The sequence below is a fragment of the Capra hircus genome, chromosome 4 (assembly GCF_001704415.2).
Source record: "Capra hircus breed San Clemente chromosome 4, ASM170441v1, whole genome shotgun sequence".
Classification (NCBI taxonomy): Eukaryota; Metazoa; Chordata; class Mammalia; order Artiodactyla; family Bovidae; genus Capra; species Capra hircus.
Window position 1 is genome coordinate 37,855,679 of NC_030811.1, and position 16,427 is coordinate 37,872,105.

The window sequence follows — 16,427 nt, forward strand, 5'->3', positions numbered from 1 at the left end:
TTTTTCAACTTAGGATATTTTTAACTTATGATGAATTTATCAGGGCATATGTCAAGGAAGATCTGTACTTTAAAATGATTACCACAGTAAGTTTATTAATATCCATCATGTCACATAGTTACAATTTTTTTTGTTTTGAGAAATTTTAAGATCTACTCTCTTAACAACTTTCGAATATAGAGTACAGTATTGTCAATTTCGGAGAAGGTGATAGCACCCCACTCCAGTACTCTTGTCATGGACGGAGGAGCTTGGTAGGCTGCAGTCCATGGGGTTGCGAAGAGTCGGACATGACTGAGTGACTTCACTTTCACTTTTCACTTTCCTTCACTGGAGAAGGAAATGGCAACTCACTCCACTGTTCTTGCCTGGAGAATCCCAGGGATGGGGGAGCCTGGTGGGCTGCCGTCTATGGGGTCGCACAGAGTCAGACACGACTGAAGCGACTTAGCAGCAGCAGCAGCAGCAGCATTGTTAATTTAACCACAGTCAGCATATTGAACATTACATCCCCATAACTTATTTGTCTTATAGCTGCAAGTTTGTACCTTTTGACCACTTTCACCCAATTCCCCCATTCTCCATCCTTTCAACTTTAAAAAAAAGTGCACAAAGTGAGAGATGCAAGTTAAGTTTTGTCTGAGGCAAAATGAGGACTATGTCCTGGGAAACAGCATTTCAAATAGCTCTGAGAAAACTGCCCCAAAGAGATAGGGGGAAGGTCAATATATTTTGCAAAGATTAAATCATGTGCTGCTGTAGCTGCTGACCTTCAATAGCACCTGAAGGGAGTTTAGGATGGATATCAGAAATGAGGTACTCTGTGCCCTAGAAAAACTAGCAGAACAAGTTTTTAGATAGTTGGATATCTTCAGGAGCTGATTTTATGAGCCCAATTCTTGCATCTCCTTATATTTATATCTAGAAAATCACTAAATTCCTTCATGGTGACATCTGCTCCTTGTGACTAGCAAAAATCTTCTGAAAAAATATGTACTTGATTCTACGTACTCTCCATTTACCAAAATCATGTCTATGGAGAGTATGGAGAGTAACTAGCCTCCAGTTAAAATAAATCAATTAATTTTTTTAAAAAGAACACAGACACAAGTTCTCAACAAAATACTTTAACAAAAATTAAACTTAGAATATGATAATCCAGTTCCTATCAAATAGGGCTTCTTCAACTAAAGACCAAAACCATCCTCTGAGTTTTGATGACACTCCCTATGAGCCATATTAAGCAATCTCATTACTATTCACTCCATAATAAAACATACAAAATCAATGTAATTATAAATAAATTTCTCAAATTTTCCCATCTCTCTCTATCACCTACCAAAAATATGCAGCAATTTTTTGACACAAACATTTCTACTTTGTGTGAACAATGCACCAGCCAGATTTATTCCAAAATTATAATGGCTTTTACAGCACCAGATTACACAGACTCCAATCCTCCACGCTGTACAACACTCCTAATAAAGAAGACATTTGGCCCTTGATGAAACATCTCTGATTTGGCCTCTACAAAACTGACTGATTTCTTTGAAACCTAAGTAGGCTATTTTAAGAATAAGGATATTTTTAAGCATTGCATAGGGCACTGTTTGTTCACCTTTCACTCTCTGCAACATTCAAGATAAATTTAGAGTCACTAGGTGGGAGAAAGCCTTGTTGTTGTTATTCAGTTGCTAAGTCATGTCCGACTCATTGCAACCCCATGGACTGCAGCACACCAGGCTCCCCTATCTTTCACTATCTCCCAGAGTTTGCTCAAACTCATGTCCCAGAAAGCCTTACTCTCTATACTATAACCCTGAAGTGGACCTAGCAGCTCACTTATGTCTGACTCTTTGTGATCCCATGGACTGCAGCCCACCAGACTCCTCCATCCATGGAATTTTCTAGGCAAGAGTACTGGAGTGGGTTGCCATTTCGTTCTCCAGGGGATCTTCCTAACCCAGGGAATGAACCCGGGTCTCCTGCATTGCAGGTAGATGCTTTCCCATCTAAGCCACCAGGAAATCCCCTAGAAGCTCATACCCACCACAAAATCTCAACCAAGCCCCTTTCTCTAAAGTAGTATACTCTGCATTCATTAAGACTTTGAATTAACTTATTAAAAATGCATATTCTTGAGTCTTAATATGAGATTCTGGTAGGTTTTAAAATAAGCCCAGGAATCTGCATTCTTAACTCACCCACTCCCCCAAATATTCTTGACTATCGCAAAAACACTACCCTGGGGTACTGGATTTCTAGATTTACTCTCTAGGCTTCAAAGGAGAAATCACAGGCCAATATCAGTTCCCAGAAGAGCCCTCTCATGGACCATGTTTCATAATGCTAGTGATCCCAATGCTTACATGCATTTCCTACAGAGGTGAGAAGAAAAATCTGGACACAGTTTGCTTGGAGACTCAGAGAAGAACCCACTAAACAAAGAGCAGGTGGGAAGTTCATTTTTTGCTGTAGAAACACATAGGTTAAAAAGGAAGGATTTCTTGTATGGGGGCCTCAAATATTGAGGAATTCTAGAGTATGTGAAAGGTATCACACTGATCTAGGCTGTGCTACCACAAAATGGAGTATCCTTCCATGGCTTGGGCCATCTATGCTACTCAACTGTTAGCAATCATTATTAGATAAGGGAAGAGTCTGCCTGCTACTGAAGATTCTCTTCCAAATTTAAGATTCTTCTCAAGCTGCAAATTATCTCAGATTCTTAAACTCAAGACCACAGCTTGCAATATAATCAGGTCAGTGCCTACAAAATAATTAAGGCCTCCAGCATTAATCATGTGGGTTCTCTTCTCTTCTCTCTCTCATTAAAAGTTGGGAATCCAAGTGGATTCAAACCTTTTAGTGAATGTCGCTCAGTCATGTCTGCCTCTCTGTGACCCCATGGATCATACAGACCATGGAATTCTCCAGGCCAGAATACTGGAGTGGGTAGCCTTTCCCTTCTCCAGGGGATCTTCCCAACCCAGGGAGCAAACCCAGGTCTCCCACATTGCAGGTGGATTCTTTACCAGCTGAGCCACAGGGAAGCATAAGAATACTAGAGTGGGTAACCTATCCCTTCTCCAGGGGATCTTCCTGACCCAGGAATCAAACCAGGGTCTCCTGCATTGCAGGAGGATTCTTCACCAACTGAGCTATCAGGGAAGCCCATTCAAACCTTTTAAAGACAAACTAATCTTTCCAAACGTGTGGCATTTAAAATTTTTATAAGGACTTTAATTTCTATTTTGAATTCCTGATAGCTTCTGAGTTCCTTGGACTGCAAGGAGATCAAACCAGTCAATCCAACAGAAAATCAGTCCTGAATATTCACTGGAAGGACTGATGCTGAGCCTGAAACTCCAACACTTTGGCCACCTGATGCGAAGAGCTGACTCATTGGAAAAGACCCTAATGCTGAGAAAGATTGAAGGCAGGAGGAGAAGGGGATGACAGAGGATGAGATGGTTGGATAGCATCACCAACTCTATGGACATGAGTTTGAGCAAGCTCCAGGAGTTGGCAATAGACAGGGAAGCCTGGTGTGCTGCAGTCCATGAGGTTGCAAAGACATGACTGAGGGCCTGAACTGAACTATGATAAGAGACCCTGCTGTTTTTCAGTCGATAAGTCATGTCCAACTCTTTGCAACCCCATGAACCACGAACTGCAGCACACCAGGCTTGGCTGTCCTTCGCTATCTACCAGAGTTTGCTTAAATTCATGTCCATTAAGTCAATGATGCTATCTAACCATCTCATCCTCTGCTATCCCCTCTTCTTTTGCCTTCAATCTTTCCCAGTATCAGGGTCTTTTATAATGAGTCAGCTCTTCACAGCAGGTGGCCAAATATTAGAGTTTCAGTTTCAGTCCTTCCAATGCATATGCAGGGTTGATCTCCTTTAGGATTGACTGGCTTTATCTCCTTGCTGTCCAAGGAACTCTCAAGAGTCTTCTCCAGCGCCACAATTCAAAAACATCAGTTCTTCAGCACTCAGCCTTCTACATGGTCCAACTCTCACATCTGTACTTGACTATTGGAAAAACCAAAGCTTTGACTATACAGACTTTTGTACGCAAATTAATGTCTTCATTTTTTAACATGCTGTCTAGCTTTGTCATAGTTTTCCTTCTTCCAAGGAGCAAAAGTCTTTTAATTTCATGGTTGCAGTCACAGTCGGCAGAGATTTTGGAGCCTGAGAAAATAAAATCTGTCACTGCTTCGATTTTTTCCCCTTCTATTTGCCATGAAGTGATGGAACCAGATGCCATGATCTTTGTTTTTTGAATGTTGAGTTTTAAGCCAGTTTTTTCACTCTCCTCTTTAACCATCATCAAGAGGCTCTTTAGTTACATAGCCATAAAAACAGATTCCGCTTGTGTATACTGCTATTGTACAAAGGGATCTTTGTATGACAGATAATTCATGTCTGAAACCAGCGTCCTGCCTCTCTATCAAGGGGGAACTTTGTCCCAGAAAGACCCTTTAATACCTGAGAGTAAAAATTGGATCACACAAAAGACAGACTGCAACTACAGAAAGAGTCTCCCAATTAGGGTCCACTTCTCCACTTTGATAAATATGCAAATGGTAGAAGAGATCATTGACAAGGCCAATGCTAACAGTCAATTCTGACACTATTTTCTATAGCTCTTATTTTTATCTTATCTATTATGAATAAGGGAGAAGGCAAGGGCAACTCACTCCAGTACTCTTGCCTGGGAAATCCCATGGACAGAGGAGCCTGGTAGGCTGCAGTCCATGAGGTTGCGAAGAGTCAGACACGATTGAGCAACTTCACTTTCACTTTTCACTTTCATGCATCGGAGAAAGAAATGGCAACCCACTCCAGTGTTCTTGCCTGGAGAATCCCAGGGACGGGAGCCTGGTGGGCTGCCGTCTATGGAGTCACACAGAGTCGGACACGACTGACATGACTTAGCAGCAGCATTGTGAATAAGGGCAAAGAGTCTGATGTCTGGAATGCTCACTACTATAATTCCCACACCGTTATCTTACTCCTCTTGTCTGGATAACTGCAACTCATCCTTAGAATCTTAGCTTAATATCTACCTTCTTCAGGTAGGTATGTGCAACCCTCTCACTCCAGGTGAAATCCCTAGTTACATTTTTTTTTAATTTCTTTTTCTTTTCATAGAATTTTTAATTATTATTTTTCATTAATTACTATGTAGTTACTTTTAAGTTCAAAGGTTTATCTCTCTACCAGCTCCTGCTGGTCTATGATCAACCAAGATGTCTTTGTTGAATGCTATATTACAATGCTATATTAGTAGCAAGTGCCTTTCAGGCATTAGATTTTTAATAAATGACTCTAAATGAATAACCAAATTTTACCACGTTGACTTTACAATAGAATATATATAACTATTAGAATATGTACATCTAGCATGCTTTTACTCAACAAATGTTAGGTTCCATAACAAGAGTACATTTATTCACGGATCCATGTGTATTTTATTAAGTCATTATAGGCACTTTAAGATGGAAAAAAGATGCATACATACACACACACACACACACATATGTGCGTATGCATGTTAAGTCACTTCAGTCATGTCCAATTCCTTGGTATCCTATGGACTGTAGCCTGCCAGGCTCCTCCTTCCATGGGATTCTCCATGCAAGAATACTGGAGTGGGTTGTCATGTCCTCCTCCAGCAGATCCTCCCTACCCAGGGATGGAATCTGAATATCTTATGTCTCCTGCATTGGCAGGTGGGTTCCTTACCACTAGTACCACCTGGAAGGCCCCATATATATATACATGTGTATACATTTTTTCAGGTTCTTCCCACTTCTGAACTAAACTGTCAAATAAATAACTATATGAGAATAAGATGAAAATGACCAAAATTGTAGCTTTTTTATTTTTATACATCTGTTCTAAATAATTTCAGGGTAATCAAAATTAATATACTATGCATAGCAAATATTTTAAAACTAAGATCTTATTCATGGCTTTATCCAATATTACTCCTCTAAAGATTCACTCAGTATATATTCAGGAAATATAATCTACTACACTTAAATGTAGATTTGAATCAATAAGAATGAAGTTTCAGCATTACTATATGAAAAGTTGACCTGTGGATGTGTTCCCAAGAAATCGTGATTACTTTTGTGTTAATTTTACACAATGCTGTGTGTAGAGTCTTACTATATATACTTTCATAGGTGAATTCCTCAAACTCTGTGATGATGGCAGTTCCATTATGTAAACACTAGCCATTTATCTGGAAAATTCTATCTGTAACACAAGAAATCTTTTTATCCCTTATCCCATCACTGAAGCCCACAGGCTTACATATTTCTTCAGGTGTTCTATTCAGATGGCCCCTAATTTAAAGGGCTATAAAAATGGAAAGAAAAGTATATTTGAAGAGTCAAGTAGAAATTTCCAGACTTAAAAAGTCAGAACATATCATTATTAAAAATACTCTTTGCCTTCTCAACTCATTCGCTCACAAAGTACTTCACAATATTTTTTAAAACAATCTCTTTCTCTCTCACATAAACACACACATATATCTTTGAATGGACTCATGACCCAAAAGAAATTTACAGGGAAGGATGCTGAGGCTCCGCTAGGGTAGTATTCTCAAACTGCAGGCTTAAAATCAATTTGATACGTCCCTATGAGCATGTTATTAAAAACAGAAGAATGTGGACTGGCATGAATGAATTGGATGATCAGTGTTTGCTGATGTTGCGTTTCCTAACTTAGGAACCGTGGCATGATGGGAAATCTTGGAGTGAGAATCTGTGTGTACATATGCGAGTATATTTGGAAATGATAAACCCACTGATAAAGAGCTCACACATTGGGCGTTTAGGGGTGCTATGACACAGAGTGGTCATAGCTGAGTATAACCCTGGAGAAAAAGGCTTCCTGGCCCTGCCCTCTCTGTGAGAGCTATTGGGGTAGTGAGGGGGGATGCCACTGGGTTCCTGATACACTGCAGTGCTCACCCTGGGGGACAGGACTGACATCTGAAAGCTGGACTCCCTTACCATACGGCCATAGTAAAAATTAGACTTCTTTAGGGAAGGGAAACTCCCCATAGGATTTCAGAACTTATCATAAGACGGACACCCCAGGGAGGAGTAAGTGTATCTTCACGATATACTGGAACATTTATGTATTTTTAAAAAATCATTTGAGTACTTTTTAAATGGGACCTAATTTTATACTCCAAATGGACCATATTATTTATACAAGCATTTCAGATATTTTAAGTTGCATTGGTTCATAGACAAGCTGACTTTTAAAGTATGATTTATGGAAAATGCATACAATATGCTATGTTGCAAAGGATAATGATAACTTTGTATAAAGTTAAAATCTCAGTCCCTACAGTTCTGATTCTCTATTATATTCACTCCTGGGGAAAGAAGGATGATGCACATAAGCATGCTTATGTGTTAAAAAAAAAAAAATGAAGAAGGCAAACTTACTCTCAAGAATGCCCTCAAAATTATTTTTAATTCTGTCAGTTCATAATACAGCCAGAGAAAATTATCTTAGTAGAAGCAAAGGTATATGTCATACAATGTGGAACTGGACAAGAAAGTCTTCAGATGATTTTAAAAGGGGAAACCCTGTAACTGCCTCAGAGACTCAGTCTCTAAAAAAGTCCTCAAACGTAAACATGGTCATATAAGCTACTCTTCCACAGAAAAGGCTCTGGTCCCAGGTAAATTCTCCTGATCAGAGCAAGGTATTTCTTCTCCCACTCAATCTGCATAAATAAAATAAACACAAGCACATGCTCACCAGTACAGGCACATGCAAGCACCATTTATAGGTCTCTCTTTGAGAACAAATCTAAATGTGAGCATCTGGAAAGCAACAATTTTTTTTTTAAACCCACAAAGTCACATAATTTGCCATGCGCGGAGACTACATTGCTTTTCTTGCCATATCACACAATCAACATTGGACTGAACCACAGGATTCTTTCTATCAATATCTGTTTGACCCATAAAACTTAGAATTTAGCACAGTTCAATGTAGAGGAAAGCAACTCTGAATATTCATTGGAAGGGCTGATGCTGAAGCTCCAATACTTTAGCCATCTGATGTGAAGATCCAACTCATTGGAAAAGACCCTGATGATCGGAAAGATCAAAGGCAAAAGGAGAAAGGGGCAGCAGAGAATGCGATGGGTAGACAGTATCACCAACTCAATCAACATGAATTTGAGCAAACTTCAGGAGAAAGTGAAGAATAAGGGAGCCTAGTGTGCTGCAATCCATGGGGTGGCAAAGAGTCAGACATTACTTAATGACTGAACAACAACAAAACCTAATATTTATGGAGTTCCATCCATCTTCGAAACTCTTAAAGTTAATTTTATTTTATATACTATCTTCACAAAACGACAGTTCAAATGGCAATGATACACAGTGAAAACTTTATCATAATTCCACAAAAGTCAGAGAAAGAATAATGTAGGTGGATGCTTTCAGGCAATGTGTTTGCAGAGGTGGAAAGTAAACTAGCAAGAAAACACAATGTCAAATAATACATCATCGCTGCATACATACAATTCACGATACATTTGGTCCTTCCCCTCAAGCATCTACAATTTACTCGGGAAGATACAATGCATGAAGAAAACTCCACCTAAGACTATTATATAACAGTCACTCACGGCAGATAAACTAGCACAAAGACTATAGAACAGTATATGTCCTTAGAGTTTATATAATGTAACTCTCTTATTGGCCTTCCCTCATAGCTCAGTTGGTCGCCTGCAATGCAAGCGACCCTGGTTCCATTTCTGGGCTGGGAAGATCCGCTGGAGAAGGGATAGGCTACCCACTCCAGCATTCTTGGGAACACTGGAGGGAAGCCTTGTGGCTCAGCTGGTAAAGAATCTGCCTGCAATGCAGGAGACCTGGGTTTGCTCCCTGGGTTGGGAAGATCCCCTGGAGAAGGGAAAGGCTACCCACTCCAGTATTCTGGCCTGGAGAATTCCATGGACTATAATTCCATGGACTGAGCAACTTTCACTTTACTTTCACTTTCACTCTTATTAATACTAAAATCTAATACTGAAAGAGGCTAGTATTATAACATACCAAAAGCCTCCCTCCTTACTAGAGTCACATTTAAAAAAATGTTTGAATGCATGCTCAGTCGCTTCAGTCAGGTCAGACACTTTTCAACCCTATGGACTATCTGTCACCTGTCAGGCTCCTCTCTCCATGGGGATTCTCCAGGCAATAACACTGGAGTGGGTTGCCATTTCCTCCTCCAGGGGATCTTCCCAACCCAAGGACTGAACCCGTATCTCATGTCCTGAATTAGCAGGCAGGTTTTTTACCACTAGTGCCATCTGGGAAGCCAGTTTTAATCTTAAAAAATGTTTGAACTGCACCACCAACTTAAATATTGCATAGAGGTCAAGGAGGGTTAAGACCAAATAAAGGTCACTGGATTTCACAAATGAATAAAGATGGACAAAAAAATCCCAGGGATATTAAATACTTAAGTAAAAAAGGCCTCTGAAAAAAACAGGCATACTGACTGTATTATTTACATCCATTTCCTCCCAAGACCCTTGCAAGAAAAATGACAACAAAGGAATAAAAAAAAGGTATGAACATACATGGATAAAAAGAGGAGAGGCGTTACTAGTGGACGAGAGAGCTCAATACATTTTACAGAAGCAAAGAAGTAGACACAGGAATGGAAACAATTCAGCCAAATAGAGACAAGTACTTTCTCGAAGTGCCTGTTTAGGCAACCCATGAAAAAGCAGCCAATTCTCACGAGTCACAAACACACTCCACCTTAGAACCCGGATCCACCAAGAAGTGCAGAAAGTGAGGATAAAGCACAACACTGACAATGGGGAACAGTTTGAAAGCCTGGGATTATAGAATAGATGGGCCTTCAAGTCCCTTCCTCAACCCCAACATTGGTGAGGAAAGACCCAGGATGACAGCTGTGTAGCAGGCTTAGAAAAAAATCAGCCCAGCTTACAGTAAAAGGGCAGAGACGACAAACTGACGGAGTTTGGGAGAGGGGGTCCTTCAGTAGAAGAACATAATTGCATTATCTGATTTTACTGAACCCTTGATTATAATTGTTGTTGATATTCAGTCACTCAGTCACGTCTGACTCTTTGCAACCCCATGGACTGCAGCACCACAGGCTTCCCTGTCCTTCACCATCTCCTGGAGCTTGCTCAAACTCATATATATTGAGTCAGTGATGCCATCCAACCATCTTATCCTCTGTTGTCCCCCTCTCCTCCCCCCTTCAATCTTTCCCAGCATCAGGGTCTTTTCCAATGAGTCGGCTCTTTCCATCAGGTGGCCAAAGTATTGGACCTTCAGTTTCAGCATCAGTCCTTCCAATGAATACTCAGGACTGACTTTCTTTAGGATTGACTGGTTTGATCTCCTTGCTGTCCAAGGGACTCTCAAGAGTATTCTCCAACATCACAGTTCAAAAACATCAATTTTTCAGCGCTCAGGCTTCTTTATGGTCCAACTCTCACATCCATATGTGATTAGTGGAAAACCATAGCTTTGACTATACAGACCTTTGATACAATATTGGTAGGCATTTAACAGATCTGATGAAGCAAGAACAAACAACTCTACATAGCTCATAGAAAAACAAGCAAACAGAAATAAGGCTATGATTAACTCTAGGAAAATAAAAAACTACATGGAAAATCTAATCTTCTGATAAGGCTTCATAAAAATTTTAAACTTCATTTCATCCAAGGGCACCATTAAGAAAGAAAAACACAAGCCACTTTCTGGGAGAACACCTTCACAGAATGTCTATCTGAGAAAGGACTTATATACTAAATATATAAAGAACTTCTACAAGTCAATAAGGAAACAACAAGCAACCCAAATAAAACACAGACTTGAACAAACACTTTGCAAAAGAAGATATTAAAATAACCAATATGTACAATAAAAGGTGTTCATCAGGAAAATGATGGTAAAGGAATTTAAAATGTATGAACATAGAAAAAGACAACAGGTGAGGCATGAAGGTTGAGAGTTATCTCGTGTGATAGAAATGTTCTGTGTGATAGCTATACAGAGATCCATATACACAAAAATCCACAAAGGCTGAATACTTAAGATGTGTGTGTGTCAACAAACACTATACTTTCTTCTGACCTTATCAATTAGGCTTTTTAAAGCTTTTTTATTTTACATTGGAGTATTGTTGATTAACAACGTTGCGTTAGTTTCAGCTGTACGATAAAGGGATTCAGTTATACATGTACAAATACCTATTCTTTTCCATACTTTACCATTTTAAAAATATAATCCTCAGCAACCAACTATTTTTGCTATATTATTAGGGGATATGGAAGTAGAGGGAAGAATGTATGAGAGCTAAATCTTTACCTATTTCACCGAATATGAAAGGATAGATTCAGAAGTAGTTTTAAGTATAATTTGAGAGGCACTGTGATTAATGATAGCTGCCTCTGGGGAAACAAGATTGGTGGTTGAGGAGAGAGGAGACAGGGGACTGCTATTTTTCATAATAAGCCTTTTATTAATATTTTATTTTTTAAACTGTGGATGTATTAATTTGATAAGAAAATTTAAATGAATATTAAATTATTAACTACATGATTCTTTACACAAACATGGGACAAGAAAACTTTTTAATTATACCTCAGTGGACACTTTTTATTTTGCCAGCCCAGCACCCATTCCATTTTCTGTCCTCTGATTCTCCCTCCTCCACGAGCATGGCATATGGTCTAGAGGACATTTCTTCACCCCAGCTTCCACAGAAGTCTGTGATTCAGGCCCAGTCCAACCCATGGCCCTGGCCCTTGGCCAGAGATTTCTTTCTTCCAGGGTGAGGAACAAGCCCCAATTCGGGCTGGTGAGGGCTATCCTGAGTTATCCGTAAATAGTGACATGCTCTTGCCTAGCGCTGCTGGCAGCCATCTTGCCACCAAAAGAGAAGAACCTGCCCAAGAATGGGGCTGACTAGATGGCTGCAGAGATGAGAGGTAGGGAGAAAACACCTGAGCCCTGATGTCTGTGGTTGAATCCCTGCTTCTATGCAGGCATGATATGTGTCCACGGCTGCCCCTTTCCTAATTATAAGAGGCAGTACCGTGTAATCAAGAAGCATTGGACTGCTTGGGTTCAAACTTCAGCTTCACTGCATACTGTGTGACCTTGGGCATGTAACTTAATCTCTTCTTCATCTATAAAACAGGGATAATAATAGTACCTAACTCCACAGAATCAAATGAGTTAACATATATAACAGAAATGTGTACATATATTTTTAAATACACATATATAAGAATATATATATGTTCATAGTTTAATAAAAGTACATACTGTATTTGTGCTCATTTAAATTTATATGTGCAAGAACTATATTTTTATTTTTAGTAATTAAATCCATTTTTTTTCCTTAAGCCAGTTTGAACTGAGTTTTCTGACATTTACAAGTGGCAGGATCCTAAGTAATTCAACATCCAAAAGAGGAAACCACACAAAATCAACTGATAGATTTAAGCAAATACAAAATAAATAAATAAACATAACACAAACATAAATATGCTCCACAGCAGAAAAAAATGCTCAAAAGTTAAAAAGTATATAGAGAGGAAGAAATAATATTTGTAACCTTTAGAATTGATAGTTTCTGCCCTTGCAAATAACAAGATGGAGATGCTATACAAAATGGGCAAAATTATACAAACAAAATTCACAGATTAAAAAAACTAATACAAAAAATGTTAGACCTTTAAAAAATAAAACCAAGAAAAAGAATAGCAAGAGTTTTTTCCAATTATGTATCTGAAGAATGTTTTAAATTTTAGTATCTGCTAATGGCAAAGTCTCAGAGATTGCTGGTGAGAATGTAAATTGATTCAACCTTTCTGAAAAGCGATCTAACTATGATAAAAATAAGCATAACTTTGACAGAATAATTCTTCTAGGAATTTATTGAAGGAGATACTTGAATGTGTAGCAACATTTCCCCTGTAAGTTTTCTCACTTATTTGCATTTATATTCAGAAACAATGGAAATTGAATGTCCAAAAATAGGGGATTCACTAAAATGCATACATTCCAATACTGTTCACTTAAAATCATGATGGAAAATATGTACATCTACTGAAAAATATTATGATTAAATGAAAAATATTGTGATTATTAAATGAAATAAACAGGTTACAAAATCTTATAGGATGGATCTGTTTTAGTTAAATAAATACATACATATACAAGAGGAAAAAATCTACTGGGACACACATCAAACAATTGTGAGTCTCTGAGTGGTAGAATTTATGAGTGTTCTAATTTGTTGGTGGTTTTTTTTCCCCCTTATATATGTATTTCACTTTTTTTTTCTCCAAAGAAACTTTACAGGCTTTCAATTAAAAATACTATATTAAATTCATAGAAAGCCATAAGTTACCTGAAAGAGTAGTTTGTCATGCATTTGGAGGGAAAATGCATGCAAGCTGTCAGGTGGATCAAAAATGATGAGAACGTGAGAGAGTGGACTCTTTTGAGAAAATTTGTGGTAAAAACCAGGAACAAAGGGTCTCAAGAACATACATGGCACATAGTTACTACAACAGAGCATCTGGAGAAGAGCACCAGGAGTCTAAAGATGCAAAAATAAGGCATCACTGGAGGAGATGTCTAATGAACCCATCAATAGCGGCACACTTCGTTTTCCATTGTCCAGAGGCTACTGTTTGGGCTTGGCTGGACTGCCTTACCTGGATGTGCACGTGCTCTTTTCCCATACACTGAACAGGCTCAGTAGGGGGTGCAGGACTTACCCAGGGCCAGAACCCACTCTCTCAGCCTCTTGGTGCCTTAATCTTCTAAACTAGGTACAACAGGCACTTTTCATCAGCAGCTTTCTCCAGGGAAGAAATCAGGACACTTGAAGCCCTACTCAAAGCTTCCCTAGATCACTGTGATCAACCACCAGCCACAACTGCAATCATAACACACACCTGATCTTAGTAACGCAACAGTGAGTTTTCAACAATTTATAAGGGCTTGCATGCTAAGTCAGATTACATTTTCTTTTCAGTTATTTCTGGCATATTAACAGCTGGTGACCTAGATTAAGAAATAATTTAATATGTCAAAAGGCAGACTGTATCACTAAATTCCTTCACAGATGGAAAGTGGATTCAATGAAAAGCTTCAGACCCAAAATTCAAGTAATTACTTGGAAGGAGGGAGAGGGTGGGGTGGAATACCTACCAGTGGATAAAATGAAGTATGGAAAAATGATGACAAAACCTAACCAGGTTCCCAGCAGATTTTGGCTACGTTCTGGACACGCAGCCAGGAACTGGAAGCAGGCAGGAAGCCTTGCTAATTCAGCAGCTAAAGGAATGGCAGGAGGATCACTGTTGGTTCAGGATAAGCTTGGGTAGATATTAAAAGAAATACAATCCTCTTACTGCATTGAGAGCCTGGATGTGTGAAGGGAGGGACTAAAGGCAGCCACCAAGCCTCTGGGAACACAGAGAGGCAAAGGGATCAGTGCCCCCGTTCAGCTCAGTTCCTGGCGGTCAGTGGGAATTGGAGGGCAGTCTAAGACAGGGTCTGCAGAGGGAAATTCACTGCCACAGTGAGCAACGCGGCAAATCTGACTTCCAGTAAAACAGGAAACCGCTAAACACCCAGAATCCCAGGGACAGAAAATACTTCCACGTGAAAGAGAACACAGTTCAACGGACACAAACCACGGGGCTTATTAGCTGGTGTCAATTTTCAAGCACAATGCTTAACATACAATATGAATGTCCTCTGCAAGGGACACAAATGAAGACCTCAGTGCTGGCAAGGTCTTGGTGACAAGCAGTAGGCAAGGGAAGCCAGGCAAGCCCAGTGCATGGAACAGTACCTCCCCAACTGTTGGGCGCTGGGCTTGACGTGGACCTGCCATTCATTTGTACCCATCTCTCGGGGAAAAAAATAATTGACTGTGACCGATCCTGAGGGGCTTGTGAAACACCAAGGAACCCAACTGGATCTTTTTTTTTTTTTTTTTTAATGCAGTAAAACGCCCTCCTCTATGCAGAAATGTGCAGAGAATTGTTAGGTTCGGGTCATATTTATCGTTGACCTTCCAGAGAAGGGCACTGGCGTCAAAAGGGATACACGTGTAACAGAGACCCCTCAGAAAAAGAAATAAAAAGCAAAGAAAAAGAAGTTGTGTATCTAGATCTCGGTTTTGAACTTCAGGATTCACTTCACTGCACTGTATTAAAGCCGTTGGGTTTGAGCGGTCAGCCCTCTTGATCCAAACAGATTTGAGAGGTGTAGCTTCTGTGCGAAATCGCTCTTGCCTGCTGCACCCAAGTAGCCAGAAATCCCGCCGGAGGAACTACAGCGCCGCAAGCTCCCGCCGGGACCCGCGAGCCGCCTGCGGGAGCGAGGGGAGCTGGCGCCGGGAGGGAGATGCGCTCCGCTCTGGGAGCCGCGGGCGACCCGCCGCACCTGCCTCAGCTCGTGCCCGGCGCCCGCCCAGCCGCGCAAGGGGAGAGGGAGCCGGGAGACCCGGCCCACCCCGCGCCTCCGGGGACCGGGTCTGCGCGCCCCCGACTGCCGGTTGCCGCCTTGCTGCAGTGGCTGCGGCGGAGGGCAGGGCGTCCCCGCGACCCCGGCCCCGGCCCGGCCTCCTGCGCTCCCCCGGCCAGCTCGGCCCTGCCTGCCCGAGTCCCCACCACCCGGCCTGCCGCGCGCTTCTGACCTTTTCTTGCGCGCGGTTGAGTCGCTTCTGGACGTTCTTGGCGAAGATGCCCGTCTTGATGTCGGCCATGGCTGCGGGTGCGCGGAGGCTGCGAGGAGCGGAGCGGGCGGCGAGGAGGAGCGGGAGACGAGGAGGAGGAGGAGCAGGAGGAGCGGGAGAGGCGGCGAAGAGCCGCCGAGCGCCAGGAGGGGTGAGGGAGGGGCGCGCCGGCGGGGACCCGCTTAAAGCGACAGAGCGGAGGCGGGACGCGCTGGCCCTGGCTGTGACCCGGGGCGGGGTGGCGCGCGAAAGAGAGTCAAAAAGCCCAGAGAGTGCCCACAGTGATGGAAGAGGAGGTCTGGTGCAGAAAGGAAAGGAAGCCAGCGGCGACCCCAGGGCCCTCAGCAGCTCCCGGGTTCTTTTAAGGAGGAGTTCGTGGTAGAGGAGGATGAGAGGGGCCCAATTCTCTCCAGCAAAAAAAAAAAAAAAAAAAGGAAAAAACGGTTGGAGAGAGGAGAACCCCGGGAATGTGGAACTGGAGCAACTCTGGGATGGAGAGGATTGGGCTGGTCTCCCAGAAGTTCCAGCTGGACCACCCAGAGCAGAAGGCGCAGCCCTGGATTATCTGTGTGTCAGGAACACACTCGCCTCTGGCAACCTTAACAGGGA

The 16,427-nt window shown here is 41.4% G+C and overlaps 1 protein-coding gene across 1 annotated transcript in view; it reads right to left on the bottom strand.

Annotated features, from left to right (window-relative positions):
* AMPH (amphiphysin) overlaps window positions 1-16,129 on the bottom strand; it is a 213,542-nt gene extending 197,413 nt beyond the window's left edge. Inside the window, exon 1 of the mRNA XM_018046989.1 lies at window positions 15,780-16,129. Within this exon, the coding sequence (XP_017902478.1) occupies window positions 15,780-15,848 (69 nt within the window). The 5' untranslated portion in view covers window positions 15,849-16,129. The remainder of the gene's footprint in view (window positions 1-15,779) is intronic.